At 42.4% G+C, this 21,018-nt stretch overlaps 1 protein-coding gene across 1 annotated transcript; it reads right to left on the bottom strand.

Moving 5' to 3' along the window:
- Positions 1–6,748: 6,748 nt before the first annotated feature.
- LOC144607742 (somatotropin) lies at positions 6,749–18,856 on the bottom strand. Its single transcript, XM_078424781.1, has 5 exons — positions 18,793–18,856; positions 11,608–11,804; positions 11,395–11,511; positions 10,342–10,482; positions 6,749–6,949 (listed from the first exon to the last, which is right to left on the bottom strand). The coding sequence occupies exons 1-5, from the start codon at positions 18,854–18,856 to the stop codon at positions 6,749–6,751; spliced, it is 720 nt and encodes a 239-aa protein (XP_078280907.1).
- Positions 18,857–21,018: the final 2,162 nt, after the last annotated feature.

Below are 21,018 nucleotides of genomic sequence, written 5' to 3'. Positions count from 1 at the left end.
GAGGTAGGGAAGGGAGGAGGGAGGGAGGTAGGGAAGGGAGGTAGGGAAGGGAGGAGGGAGGGAGGGAAGGAGGGAAGAAAAAAGGAGGCACATCCAGGTGTGGCAATGGATTTTCTATCTTTTAGAAACAGAAAGTAGGTGCAGGAGTTGGCCATTCGGCTCTTCGAGCTCGCAGAATCAGTACAACGTTCCAGCTGTTTCCCCTTATCCCTTGATTCCGTTAGCCCTTAGAGCTAAATCTAACTCTCTCTTGAAAATATCCAGTGAATTGGCCTCCATTGCCTTCTGAGGCAGAGAATTCCACAGATTCACAACTCTCTGGGTGAAAAAGTTTTTCCTCATTTCAGTCCTAAATGGCCTACCCCTTATTCTTGAACTGTGACCCCTAGTCCTGGACTCCCCCAACATCGGGAACGTTTTGTCTTGCACCTAGCCTGTTCAATCCCATAAGAATTTTATATGTTTCTACAAGATCCCCTCTAATCCTTCTCAATTCCAGTGAATATAAGCTCAGTCGGTCTATTCTTTCATTATATGTGAGTCCTGCCATCCCGGGAATTAAACTGGTGAAATTATGCTGCACTCCGTTAATAGCAACAATGTCCTTCCTCAAATTAGGAAGCCAAACCTGCACACAATACTCCAGGTGCGGTCTCACCAGGGCCCTGTACAACTGCAGTAGGACCTCCTTGCTCCAACACTCAAATCCTCTCGCTTTGAATGCCACATGCCATTTGCATTCTTCACTACCTGCTGTTCCTGCATGCTTACTTTCAGTGACTGATGTACAAGGACACCCAGGTCTCATTGCACCTCCCCTTTTCCTAACCTGACACCATTCAGATAATAATCTGCCTTCTTGTTCTTGCCACCAAAGTGAATAACCTCACATTTATCCACATTATAATAATCTGCCATGCATCTGCCCATGCACCCAACCTAACACAGACAGTGGTGAATCTGTGGAATGCTTTGCCACAGAAGGTAGTTGAGGCCAGTTCATTGGCTATATTTAAGAGGGAGCTAGATGTGGCCCTTGTGGCTAAAGGGATCAGGGGCTATGGAGAGAAGGCAGGTACGGGATACTGAGTTGAATGATCAGCCATGATCATATTGAATGGTGGTGCAGGCTCGAAGGGCCGAATGGCATACTCCTGCACCTACTTTCTATGTTTCTATGTTTCTAACCACATCATCCTGCAGCCTCATAGCATCCTCATTGCAGCTCACACTGCCACCCAGCTTTGAGTCATCCGCAAACCTGGAGATGTTACATTTAATTCCATCGTCTAAATCGTTAATATAAATTGTACATAACTGGGTTCTCAACAATGAGCCTTGTGGCACCCCACTAGTCACTGCATGCCGTTCTGAAAAGGACCCGTTAATTCCTAATCTTTGTTTCCTGTCTGCCAATCAGTTCTCTATCCATGTCAATACCCTACCCCCAATACCATGTGGTCTAATTTTGCTCACTAATCTCTTGTGTGGGACCTCGTCAAAGGCTTTTTGAAAGTTCAGATACACCACATCGCTTATCCATTCTACTTGTTATATCTTCAAAAATTCCAGAAATTTAGTCAAGCATGGTTTTCCCTTCATAAATCCATGCTGACTTTGATGGATCCTGTCACTGCTTTACAAATGCACTGCTATTACACCTATAATAATCAACTTAAGCATCTTCCCCACTACCGATGTCAGGCTAACTGGTCTATAATTCCCTGTTTTCTCTCGCCCTCCTTTCTTAAAAGGTGTGGTTACATAAGCTACCCTCCAGTCCACAGGAACTGATTCAGAGTCTATAGAACATTGGAAAATGCATCCATGATTTTTATGGCCACCTCGTTGAGTACTCGATTTTTAGCTGCTTTCTTTCACTGAAGTAAAAGTAAACAGTAGCCACAGTAAACAATAACAGTGGCATCAATGTTAGTTTTGTTGCACAGAACGGGTTGGCAGGGAAAGCACCTGGAGAATGGACTGGGGATTTGATTCTGTGGGGAGCAGATATCAATTGTTCAATGGTGCTTTTATTGTCACATGCGCGAAGTGCAAACACACAATGAAATTATTTTCTTAAAAGCAGTCTAGCAGAGTATTGCCTTACCCCTGATCCCCAATAAGCAAGTGTGTAGAAATAGTCTCCTGACCCCCGCATGCAAGGGCCACCATATTATGGTGCCATTTCAAGTCCAGTCCACGATGCAGTTCTTATGAGCGGTGCCCGTTTCTGGCAAGCCCTAGACTGCAGTGGGTCTCCCGCCGTCACCTTCCTTGTACTGACCTGAGAACCAACGTCCCTCTCCTCGCCCGTCCACCTTTGTGCCCGGTGTGGCGCCTCCCACAGCCGACCTCGAAGGTGTGGTCGGCCAGATCCCGGTTCCATCTCTTCTACTACTGGCCTCGCTCCTCGCCCATCGTATCCTATCTCCAGGGGATGTCCCCTGTGGCCCTTCCTCTCTCAGATACACCACATCGGATGCAGTTGTTGGGGGGGGGGGGGGGACGACGACGGACTCACCTCCCTGAATGAAGCAGCAACAGCCAGGTTTGTGGGATCATGGCCAGCATTCTGAGCTCAGAATGCTGTTGACAAAGAGAGCTGTAGTTATAGATTTGCTTGTAAGGGGAGTAGTAGGCCTCTCTGTGGCCCCTGAGGAAATGAATGAATGTTACTGTGCGGGTCGGTCGGGGACGAGCTGTCTGTCCGTGGGCGTGGGAAGAGAGTGGAAGTTTTGTTGCCTCCATCACAGTGAGGGGGTGTTTGGAGTCACTGTGATGGACGTTTGTGTTGGGGTTATGTGTCTTGTGTTCTTTTTTTCTATGACTGCTATGTAGTTTCGTTCGGTACTTCGGTGCCGAACGACAAATAAGCTCTGTTATACCTGTTATACCTGTTATAGTCTCCCTGGTGCCAAGCAAGGGGGAATTGGGGGAATGAAAATAGCCAGAGATCCTGGTCCACATTAGTACAAATGCCCAATGGAACGAGCAATGACGAACTGTAGCACAACTTTAAAGCGATAGATCATGGATTAAACAACAAGATCTCTAAGGTTTTAATCTGGAATTATTTCTATTGCCATGTACCAGTGAGTTAAAGAATAACAGGATAGGTCAGAGGAATGTGTGGTAAAAGGGATGATAGAGGGAAGGCTTACCTTTTTTAGATCATTTGGTCCATTTCTGAAGAAGACGGGACAAGTGTGAACAGGACAGATTGCATCTGAATTAGAATGGGAAAAACATCATTTAGGGGATGTTTGTTTGTGCTGCTGTGGAGGGAATGGGGCACAGTGCAGAAATATAGTTAAAGATAGAAGAATGCTAAGTCATTTCAATAGTCAGAGTAGACATAAGCAAGTAAAGGCACAAGGGAGGATTGGAAGGCTAAAATGCATCAATTTTAGTGCAAACAGTCCTTCCATTCTTCTTCTTTCTTTCGTGTCCATCGTCCATGTTATAAAAGTAACATCACTGTCATCGTCCGTCCTGAAAAGGACACAAGCTTCCAGCGACAATCAGTGGAAGCCATCACTTGTACAAAAGATGATGGTGGTAGCAGAATTAGCTCAGGACACTTCTAGTTTCCAGCCCAGCGACATGGACACTTCTACTATGGGGCCAGTCCTACCGTCAAGGCAGCTGAACATGTTAAAATATGGGATTATGATGTTGCTTCATATGGTTGAAAAGGGGGCAGGATTAGCAACTCAGCTTCAAGCATGATAGGGGAGGAAGTAAATGAGGAGTTGGTAGACGCAGCAGAAAACAGCGTTAAATCTAGCAATGAGATAAATTGCTCAATAATTGATCTTCACATGAAGAAATATGCTACAATCTGTCAAATAACAACTATATTTTTTTGAAAGGAATTAAATTCTTTAATGTGAATGAAGTTTGCAGAAAGTGTCAACACAAAGACAGATGCCTTTGCATACCATAGAGTACTTTAGATTAATATGAATATTAGCTAAACAGAGTTAAGCCCAACATTGAAATAAACACTTCCAAATAGTCCTGCATGGCTCTTCACATTAAGCAAACTAGTTTATAATCTGCTATTTCAGGAAAGGAGATCTGCTATCTTTATTAAATGCGTTATAAAATTGGCATGACAAGCTACTGAATTGTACATAGCCACTATGTTAAATAGAGCAGATTACCTGGCATTATCTTTGGCATGCAATATTGACATGGCAAAACCTTTGCCACAGACACCTGAGGGCTGGGGTGCATTTTGGAACAGCAATGAAACATATGAGCAATGCAACAAACTCATAAGGTGGACACCCAGAATCATTTGTTACAGGCAAGGCATCATCAGCTTGCTGCATCACTATTCTTGCCGATGTCCTATCCCCACCAGCAAGACAGACCCACAAGAAATGTACAGGCCTCAGGGATTAGCATATGGTATCAGGTCAACATGGGGCATGGGTAGATTACTACATTCTCTCCTCCCTCAGTTGTTGAATTTTCTATGTTGAGCACTGAAAGTAATGTGAACATAGAATGGATTCTGGATAGGGGATTCAATTAAGAGTGGCTTGGTCACACCTTCAGTGAAGGAGATAGAATAGATACTGAATCTTAATGAGTGAAGCAACAAAAAGGATAAGTTTGACAACCTCATCTGCATCAATCTATCTGCTGCACATACATCTGATTCTGATCTATTGATAAGAGTGAGGCCCTGGAAGACAAAATCCCACCTTTGAGGGCACACTATCATATCGTGTGGCACAATCATCAAGCTCATTTTGGTGGTTTAGAACTGGCATTCATTTTTGGATCATGTTTGGCGCAGATATTGTAGGCTGAAAGGTCTGCTCCAATGCGATAGTTTTCTATGTTCTATGTTCTATCCTGGAGACAAATACATTTATATAATGGCATATATGTTCTTTGCCAGTTGAAAGGTTGAAAAGGCAAAATAGCTGTGGTTGAAAAGTGATCAAAGAAATTACTTCTTCTTTTGCTCAATTTATCAATCTTTTGGTGAATATTTATTTGAACCATTGTGAACAAAACAAAAATAGTGGATTATAATGATAATTATGTAACCTTTCATTTTGGAACAGTGAGTATGTCTCAGTAAATCACTAATTATTTTAGACTTTAGACTTTAGGCTTTAGAGATACAGCATGGAAACAGGCCCTTTGGCCCACCATGTTTGCTCCGATAGTGACATTCATTCCTGGAACACCTGGATGAGAGAGAACCTACGTCAGACTTCCCTTTATAGATTGCAGCTCTGCCTTTATTACCATTACCGCATCCAAGCTCATCACCAAATTTGGGGAACTTGGAGTCAGCACCTATCTCTGCAACTGGATCCTCGACTTCCTGACCAACAGACCACATTCCGTGACAATAGGGGACAAATCATGCTCTATAATAGTCCTTAACATTGGTGCTCCACAAGAATGCGTTCTCAGCACCCTTCTTTACTCCTTATCCACCCATGACTGTGCAGCCAAGTACAAATCCAATTCAATTTACAAATTTGTGGATGACACCACTGAACATGGGCAGATATGAAATAATAATGAGACGGAATACAGGAAGGAGATTGAGAACCTCATGACCTGGTGAAAGACAACAATCTTTCTCTCAACATCAGCAAGACAAAGGAGATTGTGATCGACTTCAGGAAGTGAAGCGATACACATACATTGATATACATTGACAGTGCTGAAGTAGGGATGGTTGAAAGCTTCAAGCTTCAGGTTCCTAGGAGTAAATACCACCGGCAACCTGTCTTGGATTAGCCATATCGAAGCAAATGACCAAGAAAGCACACCAACGTCTCTACTTCCTCATTAGGAAGGTCAATATGTCTCCAACAACTCTCACCAACATCTGCAGATGTGCCAAGGAAAGGATTTTATCAGGATGTATCACAGCATGATTTGGGAAAAGCTCCATCCAAGACTGCAAGGAATTGGAGAGAATTGTGGACACAGCCCAGACCATCACACAAACCAATCTTCCATCCATCAACTCCATCTGCACTTCACGCTGCCTCATCAAGACGATCAGCATAATCAAGGACGAGTCCCACCCTGGACACCCTCTTCTCCCTGCTCCCATCAGGCAAGAGATACAGAAGTGTGAAATGCATATTTCCCGATTCAGGGACAGTTACTTCCTGGTTGTTAACAGGAAACAGAACCATCCATTGGAGAACGGTCCTGAACTACTATCTACATAGTTGGAGATCCTTGGACTATCTTTAAATAGACTTTACTGGACTTTTGCCATTAAATGTTATTCCCTTTATCATTTATCTGTACATTGTGGACTGCTTTATTGTGATCATGTAAAGTCTTTCCACTGAATGGTTAGCATGCAACAAAAAGCTTTTCACTGTATCTTGGTACGCATGACAATAAACTAAACTAAACTAAACTAAGATTTCTATTCTCCAAGATGATTATATCCGTAACAGATTTATTTTCAAAAATAAAGTAATGAGGTACTTGTTAGCAATTCAATAAAATAGTTTATTGAAATCGCAAGATCATAAATATTTGTTGTGACTTACAATAAATCACAATTGAGGAAAATATACAGATACAGAAAATATATTATATTTCTACAGTTATACACAGTTAGAGTTCAGTGGGTTATAGAACATATAGATATAGATTTTTTTAATAATCATTTTAAGACAAGCTCTGTAACATTTTGTGTGTCTTTATTTGAGTTTTCCTCACTGATTTTGTTTATAACCTTACACTACACAGTACAGTTACTCTCTGCAAAACGTTTGCAATTCATAACTTTCAGGTAGGTTTCAACTTTGTGCATATCCTTCTTAAAACAAGCCAGGAGGCCATAGTTTTTCATCAAAGCTTCTTCACTTAAGTCTCCATTGAACCTGTCATAGGAAAACTTCAGCCAGGCAAAACCTTGTGAAGAGCCTCCATCTTCTAGAGCCTGGAAAGTTACAGAATGATTACAGTTTACTCGTAATTCCACACAGGGAACATTTTTCAGAGCAAAACATTGGTTAGTAAATAATACAGTCATAGTAGCTGTGTTTTGTCTGTGCTCTTTTGACTTGTAAAAATTACATTATATTGTACACTACATCAATTCATATTATGCATTAAAATTCTCAAAATATTACATGGTTCATTCATATGAAAACACTGATTTTTGCTCTGCTGCCAATGTTAGACAAATACATATAAAAGTAAAACAAAAACACCTTGTGAAATAGTCTTGTACATATTAGGCAAATGGAGTGATGCTCAAGAATATTATGAAAACTGAAGGTTTAGACGAAAGGTTACTTTGAAATCATGGCTTCTGATATTGCCTAAGCATTTTGAAACTAATATTGTCCCACCTGCTAGATAAAAAATCTGGTGCATCAATGAATATTAAAAGGTTCAGTGCTACACATAAATTCATGTCTTTGTATTGGAGGCTGGGTATCCTTGGAAACTAATCCTATGGCTAAGCCCTGTTTGTATATAAACATACAGAAACATAGAAAACAAAAACAATATCTATCCAAACTTATAGATTCATTGTTTGCACAATTTTAATTGTAAATTTCTTCTGCTTATTTAATCTCTTAATAACATGTTCATTTTCTCTTCAATTTCCCCATTGTTATCTTTGAATTATTCTCAAGCTAACCAATGTTGTTTCTATGTGGACACAAGAAACTGCAGAAGCTGTTTGCAGAAAACAGCACAAAGCGCTGGAGTAACTCAGCGAGCCAGGCAGCGTCTCTGGAGAACATGGATTGGTGACGTTTCGGGTCGGAACTGAAGAAGGGTCCCGACCAGAAACGTCCCAAATGTTTATGCTTGAGATTTCTACTTCCCTCTTACCTCCCCCCCCCCCCCCCCCCCCCATCTCCCCAACCCATATATTAGCAACCTTTATGGTTAAAGCTTTTGCAACCAGAAAATACGTGCTGGGTTACAAGTCTTTGAGAATAGGAGTGTTGCATGTGAGCGGTCACTGCTGTACAGACCATTTCACTCCTACCACTGGGAAGAAGGTATAGGAGTCTGAAAACTGTAACACCCAGGTTCAAGAGCGGCTTTCTCCCGCCAACAGGCTATGAAACGCTACAAATAGGCTCCCAACTAGATACACTTGGGGTCATTAATTTTGACTGCATCATTATTCATTATTTGTCAATAAATAAATTTGTTTATTTGTCTGATATATATATATATATATACACACACACACACACACACACACACACACACACACACACACACACACGTTTCCGGACATATGACAATACAACCCTTGAGATCGCTTGAATCATGAAAATTAATTATTCTCAATACCAAACTGACTCTTTGGTCAAATTAATCTTTTAAAAATCTTATCTCTTTGCCGAAGAAAGTAAATACCTTTATATATATATATATATATATATATATATATATATATATATATATATATATATGTATATACAGCTCCTCATTTCAGTTTTGAGGAAGTTTATTCAAAGTTGCGTCACCAGCAATGGTAAAATGTTTGTAAGAAAAACCTCAAGAAGATTATACAACACAGAAAGGAATATTTAAAATTTCACTAACGGCTACTCTAGTCAAACTATCTTCCTCTTTATTGTTGTATTTTACTTATTGTTGCTGGATAATAACTTTAATGAGCTAGAATTTTTTTAATGCGCGTTCATATTTGTGACCCGTCAAATATTTTTTTAACATTTACCTCGGCTGCACAGATTTGATTATCTATTCGCTGATTTACTTAATTCTCAAAACCAGTCCAACAGCTTGCTGACCAGTTACCAATTATTTCTGAATTAATATGGACAACCTGTCAACCTGTAAATTTGCCTCGGTCATTTTTCCCATCAGTGATATATATTGTCTCTCTCTATTAACCAACTACAAATTAAAAATCACCTCCTTTCGAAGTTCTAGAGCCCTTGCAAAATTTGGGCAAATAAGCTAAAGGGAAAATAAATGCGATGTTGCATTAAACAGCGAACCAAAACTTTCCCCAATGTCTTACAATGAAACCTTCCTCTTTTTAGTTTAGTTTCGAGATACTGCTCGGAAACAGGCCCTTCGGCCAACTGAGTCCTAGCCTACCAGCGATCCCCGAACACCAACACTATCCGACACACACGAGGCTGTACACATTTCGAGTGTGGGAGGAAACCGGTGATCCCGGACAAAACCCACGCGGTCACGGGGAGAACCTACAAACTCCATACAGACATCGCCGGTAGTCAGGATGGAACCCGTGCCTGCGCTATGAGGTAGCAACTCTACCGCTGCACCACCACTGATGGGAAAATGCCCTTTCTGATGCCAGGCTACGTTAGCTTCCAGCAAAGAGATTCCTGCACCCAGCACAAATCATCAATGCGTTCGAGCAGCTAATCTTACCAAAAAATGATCAAAGACTGTAAATTGTAATAGACTATTTTAATTTATGTGGGCGCTAAATAAAGTTTGGAATAATTACATTTAATTAAAGTAAAATATAAAATATGAGTAGATGTATTTTAAAGCTGCATCTTTCTGTCTCAATGTCCCTTATATTTTAGCTATTTGTGCAACAAGTCACGCATTTACATAACAATATTTATTTCGAGCATTTTGCATTCAGGAAATTTGTTAAGTAACAATTACAAATTCGCATAGCTCAGTCAATTAAAGATAAGGTTTTCATGGTATTTCACAATGGGACTAGCAGACAGATCGACACATTTGCCGTTGTTGGTGTAAATTAATCTTAATTGTGAAGGGATAGGCTGTAAAGAAATGCAAACACCTATGTATATGGGCGGCACGGTAGCGCAGCGGTAGAGTTGCTGCTTTACAGCGAATGCAGCGCCGGAGACTCAAGTTCGATCCTGACTACGGGTGCTGTACTGTAAGGAGTTTGTACGTTCTCCCCGTGACCTGCGTGGGTTTTCTCCGAGATCTTCGGTTTCCTCCCACACTCCAAAGACGTACAGGTATGTAGGTTAATTGGCTGGGTAAATGTAAAAATTGTCCCTAGTGGGTGTAGGATAGTGTTAATGTGCGGGGATCGCTGGGCGGCACGGACTTGGAGGGCCGAAAAGGCCTGTTTCCGGCTGTATATGATATGATATGATATATATGATATATGATATGCATATCATATCATATCATATGAAATTTTATTAATGGCCCAGATTTGGTAATAATGGGGTAGTTACATCGTTGTCATCATTACTCCGTCTCATAGAGAGCTGATGGTTTATCGCGCTTAACATTTAATCCGAAAACCCTGCTGTGTCTGTCGGTAATTGGGTGCATATCTATGTGATACTGGTAATCGTGCACGCTTACTTTCATCAGAGCATAGATGCCTTCTTCTAGGTCCCTTAATTTGTCATAGACTCTGTCCGAAGTGCTGAAAGTCCGACAGTTCTGGATTGGATTGAGCCAGGACTGAATGAGAAGCAGCGAGTACAACAGCAGGTCCTTATCCTACGGAAGGGAGAACAGCGCGTAAATAACGATTCCAGTTACAAGATCGGTGTTTTGTCTCCCTTTCAAATACCACAATTTGACTATGCAAGAAACAAGTTAAATATTCATCCCCGAAAACGCCACCGCCTCCCGCACATCGGACTGTATTAGCTGTATTAGCACCTACATTGCGGTCAGAATCGCCAATTTGTTGGTGTGGACAGGTTCTCCAGATAAAACATAGCTATGGCTAGAGTTGTCTTTATGGAAAAGAAATTTTAAAAAAGAGACTACAGATGCTGGAAAGCTGAAATAAAGCTGGAAATGCTGGAAATGCAGCGTCAAACAGCACCAGGTGAGAGCAATCTGTGTTTCACTCTCAGCACATAATCATAGAGTCATAGAGCGATACAGTGTGGAAAAGGCCCTTCGGCCCAACTTGCCCACACCGGCCAAACATGTCCCATCTGCACTAGTCCCACCTGCCCGCGTTTGGTCAATATCCCTCCAAACCTGTCCTATCCATGTAGCTGTCTAACTGTTTCTTAAATGTTGGGATAGTCCCTGCCTCAACTATTCATCTGGCAGCTCGTTCCATACACCCACCACCCTTTGTGTGAAGTCCATACACCCACCACATCGACCAAGAATCTACAACATCCTCTAGTTCTTACTTCAGAGTTAGTTTTCGACCCTGGAGTCAATGTAAGACAAAGTTAGACACACACACTGTGAAAACCCGAGCCAGAAGATGGCAAATATATTATTTGGGCTTGTTATTTAGATGATATATTTTGCTTTAGGGGCATGTTCTGCACATGTTCCTATTGGGCTCGGGAACCTTCAGCTGAGGAGCCAACGAGCTGTGTGAAAAGTAAAGCTGAAGATATTTTTTGATTGACTTTGTATGAATTATGTTTTAAAAGCTACCGATCGTTGTTGGGCGTCTTCCTTGCCAGTAGGCGCCGGGATAGTCTCAGACTGACAAAAAGCAGAAGGCGAACTCTTATGGGAATGGCGCTGCTCTTCCGGGATGTATTTTCGTTCCTGTTGGAATTAAAAAACAGATATGCATGTTTGTACTACAAGCGAACAAGTTAATTTGGTTTTTCTAAGAAGTTGTGTTTAGGTCTGGCTACGTACGAAATCTTTGCAGGTCTCTGCAGCAACGACGTGCAGGCGCTGTGCGCGATGCACGGCCTTGGCGAACAGATCAGACAGAGGCAGCAACGGGAACGCTTCCAGATCCCTGGGGCATTGCATGGAGACCAACATCAAGACCAAAACAACGGGGCACAGTGACAAACCTGGCGAGGGAGGGAAAACCGTGATAAGCCAACCTGAAATAAATGCGGCACAGTTGCGGGAAGAAGTCAAAAACAAAGGGAAGAGGCATGTATGATGCCTGGTATTGTCAAAGTTATCCAATAGCTTAAGTTCAGAAAAGATTAAAAAAAGTATGCGCTTAAAAATGGAGTTTGCAAAGAAAAAGATAACGATCACATATCATGGTTAACTTCAAAAGCACTTACAGTTTGTCCAATTGCACTACTTTGACACATCGAGTGTTGCTAAAAATAACAATGTTGTAAAGCAGAAATATTAGTGATGCATTAGTCATGCAGCACGGACAAAGGCCCTTCGGCTCAACTGGTCTATGCCGACCAAGACGCCCATCTAAGCCAGTCCCATTTGCCCGCACATGGCCCATAATCCCTCGCAACCTTTCCTATCCATGTACAATTTAAACAGCTTATTGAACAATTCGAGAATAATGCCAAATGCTCTGTAAAGAAAGATGCCAACGTTCATTCCCGACTGTCCGAAGTCTGCTACTTCCACTGAAGACGACAAAAATATGACATATATTGACAGAATCATCTGTGAAGTAAACGGATAATTTGGAATAGTTGAAAAGGGCAATCATCGAAAGATAATGCACAAAAGTAAGTTTGCTAAGTTTGATGGAAAATAAATGAGTGAAATTCAGCACAAGTTTCATATAAACCGGGATATGTTACCTGAAGCCATCCTGTCAATGTCACTGCAGATAATATGAACCAAAAACTAATCAGTCTACAGGATTCTAACATTGCCAGCAAGTCAAGGGTTGAACATATATAGTCAAAAATCCATGCATATATTTAATACTCCTTGTTGATGGTGTGATATTAATTACAGTTACAGGGGTAAAAACAAAGTGTTCTGAACCATGCACGCGGTGTTTTTTTAAATTATTATTCGTTTCCCAAGCATGTTCCAAGAAGCTCGACCTCTAAGTTGTTTGTGTGTTCCGGAGAGTGTCCTCTCCCACCTACTAACGTGAACTGATGACAGGCAAAGAAAAAAAAAGAAGCAACATGTTTTTATTAAATGTTTCAACAAATTGTATGACCAGTGTTTCAACTGTGTTTTACATTGACCTGGGGAGGAAAAAAACAAGCACACAGATCGGTAAATGTCAGCAGAGTACATTTCACGGGATAACGAAATGAATAACTAATAGAAGCTTCTCCACGAGCCGAGATGCATTTGTGTTCATTATACTTTAAATAACTTTGTCACATTGACATTGCACAGTAGCCCTCTACTTCGTTGTCAGAAGGCGGGGTACAGGAGATGTCCTTTTTGATTCAACGCCAATGTTTAGTGGAACTTGAATGCAAATAGTGACCTTTCTCCCACAACTAATTGGTGAGTTACATTCTATTGAAACTCTGTTAGTGCATTTTTCTTTATCAGAGCATTTAAACAGGATCTTGTAAAATAGTGATTTTCGAGGCAGAATTAGGTCACTTGGTCCATCAAGTCTACTCCACCAAGTCTACTCTAATCATGGGTGATCTATCTTTCCCTCTCAACCCCATTCTCCTGCTTTCTCCCCATAACCCCTGACATCTTTATGATTCAAGAATCTGTCAATCTCTGCCTTAAAAATGCACCTCCACAGTCATGTGTGGCAATGAATTCCATAGATTCACCACCATCTGACTAATGACTTTTCTCCTCATCTATTTTCTAAAGATATGCCCTTTTATTCTGAGGCTATGGCTTCTGGTCTTAGACTCTCCCACTAGTGTATACATCCTCCACATTCACTCTCTCCAGGCCTTTCGACTAAAAGCCTCTATATTGGGCTTTTGAAAAAAAAAGCCAATGTCTGCACTAAAAAGGGGAAAAAATAATGTAGTGAAGAATATGAGCATCGGTAAGACACCACTAAACTTCATGTCTCCTTGCATTCCATTGCCATCATCATCTGTATTAGCCAGAAATTCAGGTTTTAAAGTTAAAACATCTTTATTGGTTAAAATATGAATCTGATATATATATAAAACACAAACAAAAACACCAGGGAGTGGAACTGGCCATATGCATCTATAAAGAGAAAATATAGTTTTCCATTTAGGGTAAAATTAAAATTTTAAAGTAAGACTCAAGGAACATCTCAAAAGTGATGAACTTGTTGGACACCTCCAGAGTTTATTTCATCATTTCAAATGTATACATTTCAATTATTACACATTTTACAGGCAGAATTTTAGCAACTTTGCACAGTACAAATATAAGTTAATGTGAGTGATATCAAGACAATAGTTGGTGATGTTGACCCAGGATTCAGCACCAGGATGATTGTTTCCATCAGACACAAAACAATAACTGTTGAACTTGAGATCAAATGCAATAGACATGGGTCAATAATATCTCTTTGCTGCTTTATTTACCAAATTTGTCATCTATAGTTTCCACCTAATGCAATAAATGTTATCTCATGAAACAATTTAACTGCAATATTTAGCCTATTGTTTAGTTTAGTTCCGAGATACAGCATGGAAATTGGCTGTCGCGCCGACCATGTAGGGCCCCTTCGCACTAGTTCTATGTTATTCCACTTACGCATCCACACAATTTCACTATTCCACAGAGCTCAACTAACCTAGAAACTCAAGGTTAGGATGTGGAAGAAAACTGGAGCACCTGGAGGAAACCCATGTGGTTACAGGGAGAATGCACAAACTCCACACCGACAGCACATGATGTCAGAACAGAGCATGGGTCTCTGGTGTTGTGAGGCAACAGCTCTACCATCTGTGCCACTGTGCTGCTATAAAATAAACTGAGGGAGTCATTTAATAGGGTCAAAAGAGTCAAGAGTGTTTATTGTCATATGTGTCGAAACATAACAATGAACTTCTCACAGCACCACAGCAGGTTTGTAAACACAGCAGTTAATAGATAATATAGTAAGCTAACAAAATAAAGAAGTTCAATAAATAACAACACTCAATAAAAAGCAACAAAAAAAACAATGCCTGAAATCCGTAGTACAGCTAAGGTAGTTTGTAGTTCAATGGGTCAATGGGTCAATGGTTCAATGGTTCAATGGTGCCGTAGGAGCCATTTATGTTTATTGTTGGCATATCATATTATTTTGCTTAAATATACCTTACAGTGTGGGCCGTTAACTGAGCTTGTCAATTAGCAAATATTCCAAAAGAACATATCACAAAGCTCAATATTTCAGGATCCACGTTGAGTATGGTTTGGGTGATCATTGTTCGTGTTTTGTAACTGCAGATTTCATTAGATAGATTCAGGTGGACTATTATGAGCTGTTAGACTAAACACTGATTTTGTGACTAGAAGTCATCTTAATTGGACATCACAGCTGCAGTGTAAAGCAAGTTTGATAGAAAACCATAAAGAACCATACAGCATAAGTGACAGAAAAGGGAGGCACAAGGAGAGGGGGTGAATACAGCTCTCACCAGACCAGGGACATCATACAGCTCTCACCAGACCAGGGGCATCATACAGCTCTCACCAGACCAGGGACATCATACAGCTCTCACCAGACCAGGGACATCATACAGCTCTCACCAGACCAGGGACATCATACAGCTCTCACCAGACCAGGGGCATCATACAGCTCTCACCAGACCAGGGACATCATACAGCTCTCACCAGACCAGGGACATCATACAGCTCTCACCAGACCAGGGACATCATACAGCTCTCACCAGACCAGGGACAGAGCAACCAGCTATAACTTGCATGCAGAATTAGGAAAACTACAAATAAACAACCAACTAAACTGGAAATAACGACTGGAAGATCTGTTCTATTGGGTCTGCATAAGATCACTCCTACTGTTCCTGTATATTAATGGCAACTGGAAATGAGGACACTGGAAAAGTTGAAAATTTGCCATCACAGGTGCTTTAATGCAATGTTTCAGAATTTAGTTTGAGTTTGTAGTTTAGTTTAGTTTAATTTATTATTGTCATGTTTTCCGAGGTACAGCAAATAACTTTTGTTTGTGTGCTGTCCAGTCAAAGAAAAGACTACATGAATACAATCATGTTGTGCACTGCTACCTGAATATGCTGGTGTCCTTGCAGAGGCAGTGTGAAGAATAGATGGAGTCTCTGGAATGGAGACTGATTTGTATGATGGTTTGGGATATATCCAGTGTGGTGTGGGTCCTTGATGATGCTGGCCACCTTTTTGAGGCAGCACCTCCTGTCGATCCCATGGATGGTGGGGAGGTCTTCTTCACTGTCTTCTTCATTCCTGGACAGTCAAGTTGCTGAACCAGGCTGTGATGCAACCAGTCAATATGCTCTCTGCTGTACACTTGTAGTTCAAGAGAGTATTTGGTGACATACCAAATCTCCTCAATCATCTTAGGAAGTAGAGGCATTGATTAGCTTTTGTTATGATTGCATCAATATGCTGGGTCCAGGACAGCTCTTCAGTGATATACACTCCCAGGAACTTGAAGTTGTTGACTTACTACACCACCAACCCATCGTTGACAACATGTTTCTTAATCCTCAGCCTTCCTCTTCTAAGTCAACAATCAGTTACTTTGTTGTACTGACATTGAGAAAACAAAATGAATACTTCTTTCTACAGCAGGAAGTTCCCCTCCAGTTTTTAAAATTCACCATGGCTGAATCTTGAAGGATACTGAAAAATGCATATTTACTCATCAAAGTAGTTTTTAAATTGAGTATGTAAATCCAAATCAAGTAAGAATTAAAGTTTACTCTCTTGTCAATAACAAAGTCCAGTCTGATTTACGGGAACAATTTGATTTTCTTTTAAATCAAGGATAAAAATATATATTTAAAGTTCTGTCAAAAGTTATTTGACCTGAAACATTAATTGTGCCTTTTTCCACAGATGCTGCCTGATCTGCTGAGTATTTCCAGCATTTTCTGTTTGGATTGTATTTTAAAGATGTCTTTTTAATGTTACATAGCTTCCTCTCCCATATCCAGCTAAACATTTAAAATATAGGCAAAAACAAGTCCTGTAAAAGTGGCACAGTTTTGGTGAAAGTTGGCACCAGATCAAAGGATTGGGCTTATAAGAGTCTTCGAGTTGTACAGTGTGGAACAAGCTCTTCTGCCCAACTTGCCCATGCTGACCAAGATACTCCATCTACACTAACCCCGCTAGCCTGCGTTTGGCCCAAATCCCTCTAATCCTTTCCAATCCAAGTACCTGTTTAGGTTTTATAATGTTGCCAAAATATTTAATTCCAGATGGGGAAATACTTGGAATTCAGCAAAGGAAACACATGTATTAATAAGGAAGAATAAGGTAAATATGAGACTAATATTGCATGAAAAGTAAAATTGGATTATAAAACATCTATGGAATGTATAAACAAAACAAAAGACCAGCAAAGGATTTGATGTTTGCAACAGGAGATGTTATTTTGGAGAAATAAAGGCAATATTTTGATTTTGCTTTCTCAGAAAAATAAAACCATGGAGAAAGCACATCTCCAGGAAGCAGTGATTGTCATCTGCCAGAATTCCATGGATTTTAGGTTCCCACAGGTTCAAAGGTAAGAAACGCAACCCCACTATTTGAGAAAAGGGGAAGGGAAAGAATGAAGACTGCACACCAGTTACAGCGATGTCAGTAGCAGGGGGAATGCTAGAATTTATTTTTGAAGAAGTGGTAACAGGGGATTTCGAAAATAATAATAGGAGCGAGCAGAACCAATGTGGATTAATGAAAGGGTTATCATGTGTGGCAAATCTGGGAGATATTTTAAAATTGAAACTAGTAATATAGAATAAGGAGAATTAAAACATGTGGACTTTCAGAATACAGGTGCATCAAACAAGGTTACCACTTAAAACTAAGGAGCAGGGATTGGGAACAATAACTGTGGACTGGTAATTGAAATAAATCAGAGAGGGAATATGTTGGTTCTATGATGGTTGCAGAGTTGCAGAGTTGCAGAGTACTGTGTTTACATATTTGTGGTATGAGGTGGAATTTCCACAGGGCCAGGTGGGACCAGTTCACAGGTCTGGTGGACCTCTGGATCGACAACCTTCCCGCCCCCACCCCCACTAGCCTGGACCATGCCTACTCAGCCCTCTGCCAACTCCTCATCCCCACCCCCACCCCCGACCTTCAATCGCCTCACCGGTTGAAGTACCCGCCCAAAGCATTGCCCTGTCACGGCCAACTCCATCGCCCACCAGTTCCTGGCCAATGGCCACTCCAAAGACACGGACAAGAACCATACTCATTCTGTCAAACACGAACCCACTAATCTTTGGAAAGCTCCAGGCACTGATGGGCACCTGTCAGCACCCTTTTCCTCTGCAGAACTTTCTTCTGTCATCTCTCAACTAAAATGTGGAAAAGCTCAGGGTCCTGATAACATCCTCCCAGAATTCCTGAAACACTGCGGTCTTAAATACTTGGTCTGGGGAAAGCCACCGTCATTGCGCTACCAAAACCAAACAAGCCTGCGGACGACCCAAGGAACTATCGGCCCATCTCACTCCTCTGTGTCCCTAACTAGCTCCTTGAACAGCTTCTCCTGGCCCGGCTCCATCCAATCGTTGACCCTCAACTACCCGCTGAACAAGCCGGATTTCATCGTGGACGCTGCACCACCCATCAAATAGTCAAACTGACCAATGACATCGAAGACATTTTCGAAAAGGGTGACAAGGCGGGCATCACACTGGTGGGCCCCACCACCGCTACCTGTGATACAGTGTGGCACCAGGGCCTGATCTGGTGGGCCCCACCGCTACCTGTGATACTGTGTGGCACCAGGGCCTGATCTGGTGGGCCCCACCGCTACCTGTGATACTGTGTGGCACCAGGGCCTGATCTGGTGGGCCCCACCGCTACCTGTGATACTGTGTGGCACCAGGGCCTGATCTGGTGCACCTCACCGCTACCTGTGATACAGTGTGGCGCCAGGGCCTGATCTGGTGGGCCCCACCGCTACCTGTGATACTGTGTGGGGCCAGGGCCTGATCTGGTGCACCTCACCGCTACCTGTGATACTGTGTGGCACCAGGGCCTGATCTTGAAGCTCCTCCGCACCATCCTTGACCGTCATTTAGGGCGGCTCCTTGCCAACATCCATGCCAACCGCAGTTTTGTACTCAAGACCGGCGACGGACAATCTAGCCGACTGCGACGCCTCAGAAACGGAGTCACCCAAGGCTCGGTACTGGTCCCCATGCTCTTCAACCTCTATATCAGCGATCTGCCACGCACGACCTCGCGCCAGTATGGATACATAGATGACTTGGCCCTACTGCACTCGGACAGGAGATGGTCAAATGTTGAGGATGTGTTCTCGGCGGATATGGAACTTGTCGCGGGCTACCTTAAGACCTGGAGACTAAAACTGAGTGTGGCAAAAACCACCACAATGGCCTTTCACCTGAACAACAAGGAAGCTCAACGCCAGCTAACCGTCACCCTCAATGGGTCACCCCTACCCTATAACACATTTCCTACATACCATGGGGTGAAACTAGATCAGCAGCTGACCTACAAGCAACACCTTGAAGCTCTCCGTGCTAAAGTCTCGGCACGGAACAACCTCCTGCATTGCTTGGCCCGATCGTCATGGGGCGCCAGGACATCTACTCTTGGAACCAGTGCTCTTGCACTCGTGTACAGCGCCGCTGAGTACGCCGCCCCAGCATGGTGCCGCAGCGCTCATACCAGCAAGCTAGACGCCACCCTCAATGACACCGTGCGGATCATCACCGGCTGCCTACGCCCTACTCCGACGGATCTCCTGCCGGTGCTCGCAGGTATCACGCCCACCAAGCTTCGCAGAGAGTTCGTAACTCATAGGCTGGTGTGCAAGGCCCCATCGGACGCCAAACATCCTTTACACCACCTCGCCCAGGATTCACAGCCACTGGGACCTCAACGCCTGTCATCTCATCACCCTTTCTCCCGTCATGCAGCGACCCTTTGTGGCTCCGGTTTCAACATACTAGGAGCATGGAGAACCAGCTGGGAACAGACTTCGCGACCTCTCAATTCACTGTCGCACCGAACACCACAGCCCCACCCGGCTCGGACACGCCCCGCAAAGAGTGGGTCGCCCTGAACCGGCTCCGCACAGGGGTCGGCCGGTTGAACGCCAACATGCATCGTTGGGGGTTGCGTTCATCAGCAGCCTGCATGTGTGGAGCAGACCAGCAAACAGCGCAGCACGGCATTTTCGACTGCGCTGTCCTCCGCCCCCCTGGTGGAGGGGTAGACCTCACGGCCCTCGACAACAGCACATTGCACTGGCTACAGCGCCTGGAGGGCGTTACATAACTTCTGCTGCCTCAAACGCAAGAAGATATTTGTTGAGTTGCTGCAAATAAAAATTTCATTGCTCCATTTCAGGACATATGAAACATTCTTGACTTGATTTTTGACTCTTGAAATGACAATAAATTTGACTTTGAGTTGACAGATAGGTGCTAAATCATTAAGCACATTTGAGACAGAAATTGTTGGATGTTTGATATTAAGTAAATGAAGAGATGTGGGGATGGTACAAGAACGCAGTGCTTAGATCAAAATTAGGGTATCATCTCATTGAATGGTGAAGCAGGCTAAAGGATTTGAATGGCCGATTTCTCCGTCCACCATGTGTCTTATATCGATAAAATATTATGATGTCGAATCACTGTAGATTCTAAAATAGCACGCAATCATTTCCTATATTGAGTTTTTGGATGTGGATATTACTGGTAAGGCTGACATTCATTGTTTATACATCATTCCCCTTGAGAGGTAGGGAGAGATCCACCTTCATCAAGCAGAACACAAAGTGCTGGAGCAACTCAGAGGGTCAGGCAGCACCTCTGGAGACATGGATTGGCAACATTTTGGGTTCAGGGTAATTTAGTCTGAATGAGGATACCGATCGGAAACATCGCCTATTCATGTCCTCCAGAGATGAAACCTGGTCCACTGAGTTACTTCAGTACGTTGTGTTTTACACAAGATCCCAGCATCTGCAGTTCCTTGCGTCTACGCCTTCCTGAGATGCTGCAGTCCTTCTTTGCTTCGCAATGCTGTTAGAGAAGGAATTCCAGGAATTACACCCATTATAATGATGGAGAAACAACATATTTCCAGGTCAGTCTGGAGTGCTGCTTTGGAACAAAACTTTCAGGTTCTGTGCTTGAACACTTTGTTTTTTATAAAGGTAGAAATTGTGTATTTGGGAAGTGCCTTAAGAACAAGGTGTTGAGTAAC

This window comes from Rhinoraja longicauda, chromosome 29 (assembly GCF_053455715.1).
Source record: "Rhinoraja longicauda isolate Sanriku21f chromosome 29, sRhiLon1.1, whole genome shotgun sequence".
NCBI classification, from domain to species: domain Eukaryota; kingdom Metazoa; phylum Chordata; class Chondrichthyes; order Rajiformes; family Arhynchobatidae; genus Rhinoraja; species Rhinoraja longicauda.
This window is presented reverse-complemented; position numbering and strand designations above follow the sequence as displayed.

Coding starts and splice junctions, on each gene's coding strand:
- LOC144607742 (XM_078424781.1), bottom strand. CDS start 18,856: ATGACGGTCAAGGATGGTGCGGAGGAGCTTCAAGATCAGGCCCTGGTG. Junction 11,805..18,792: donor GGTGCCACACAGTATCACAG/GTAGCGGTGAGG, acceptor CATTTATTTCAG/GTTGGCTTATCACGGTTTTC. Junction 6,950..10,341: donor GCATCTATGCTCTGATGAAA/GTAAGCGTGCAC, acceptor GTAACTTTCCAG/GCTCTAGAAGATGGAGGCTC.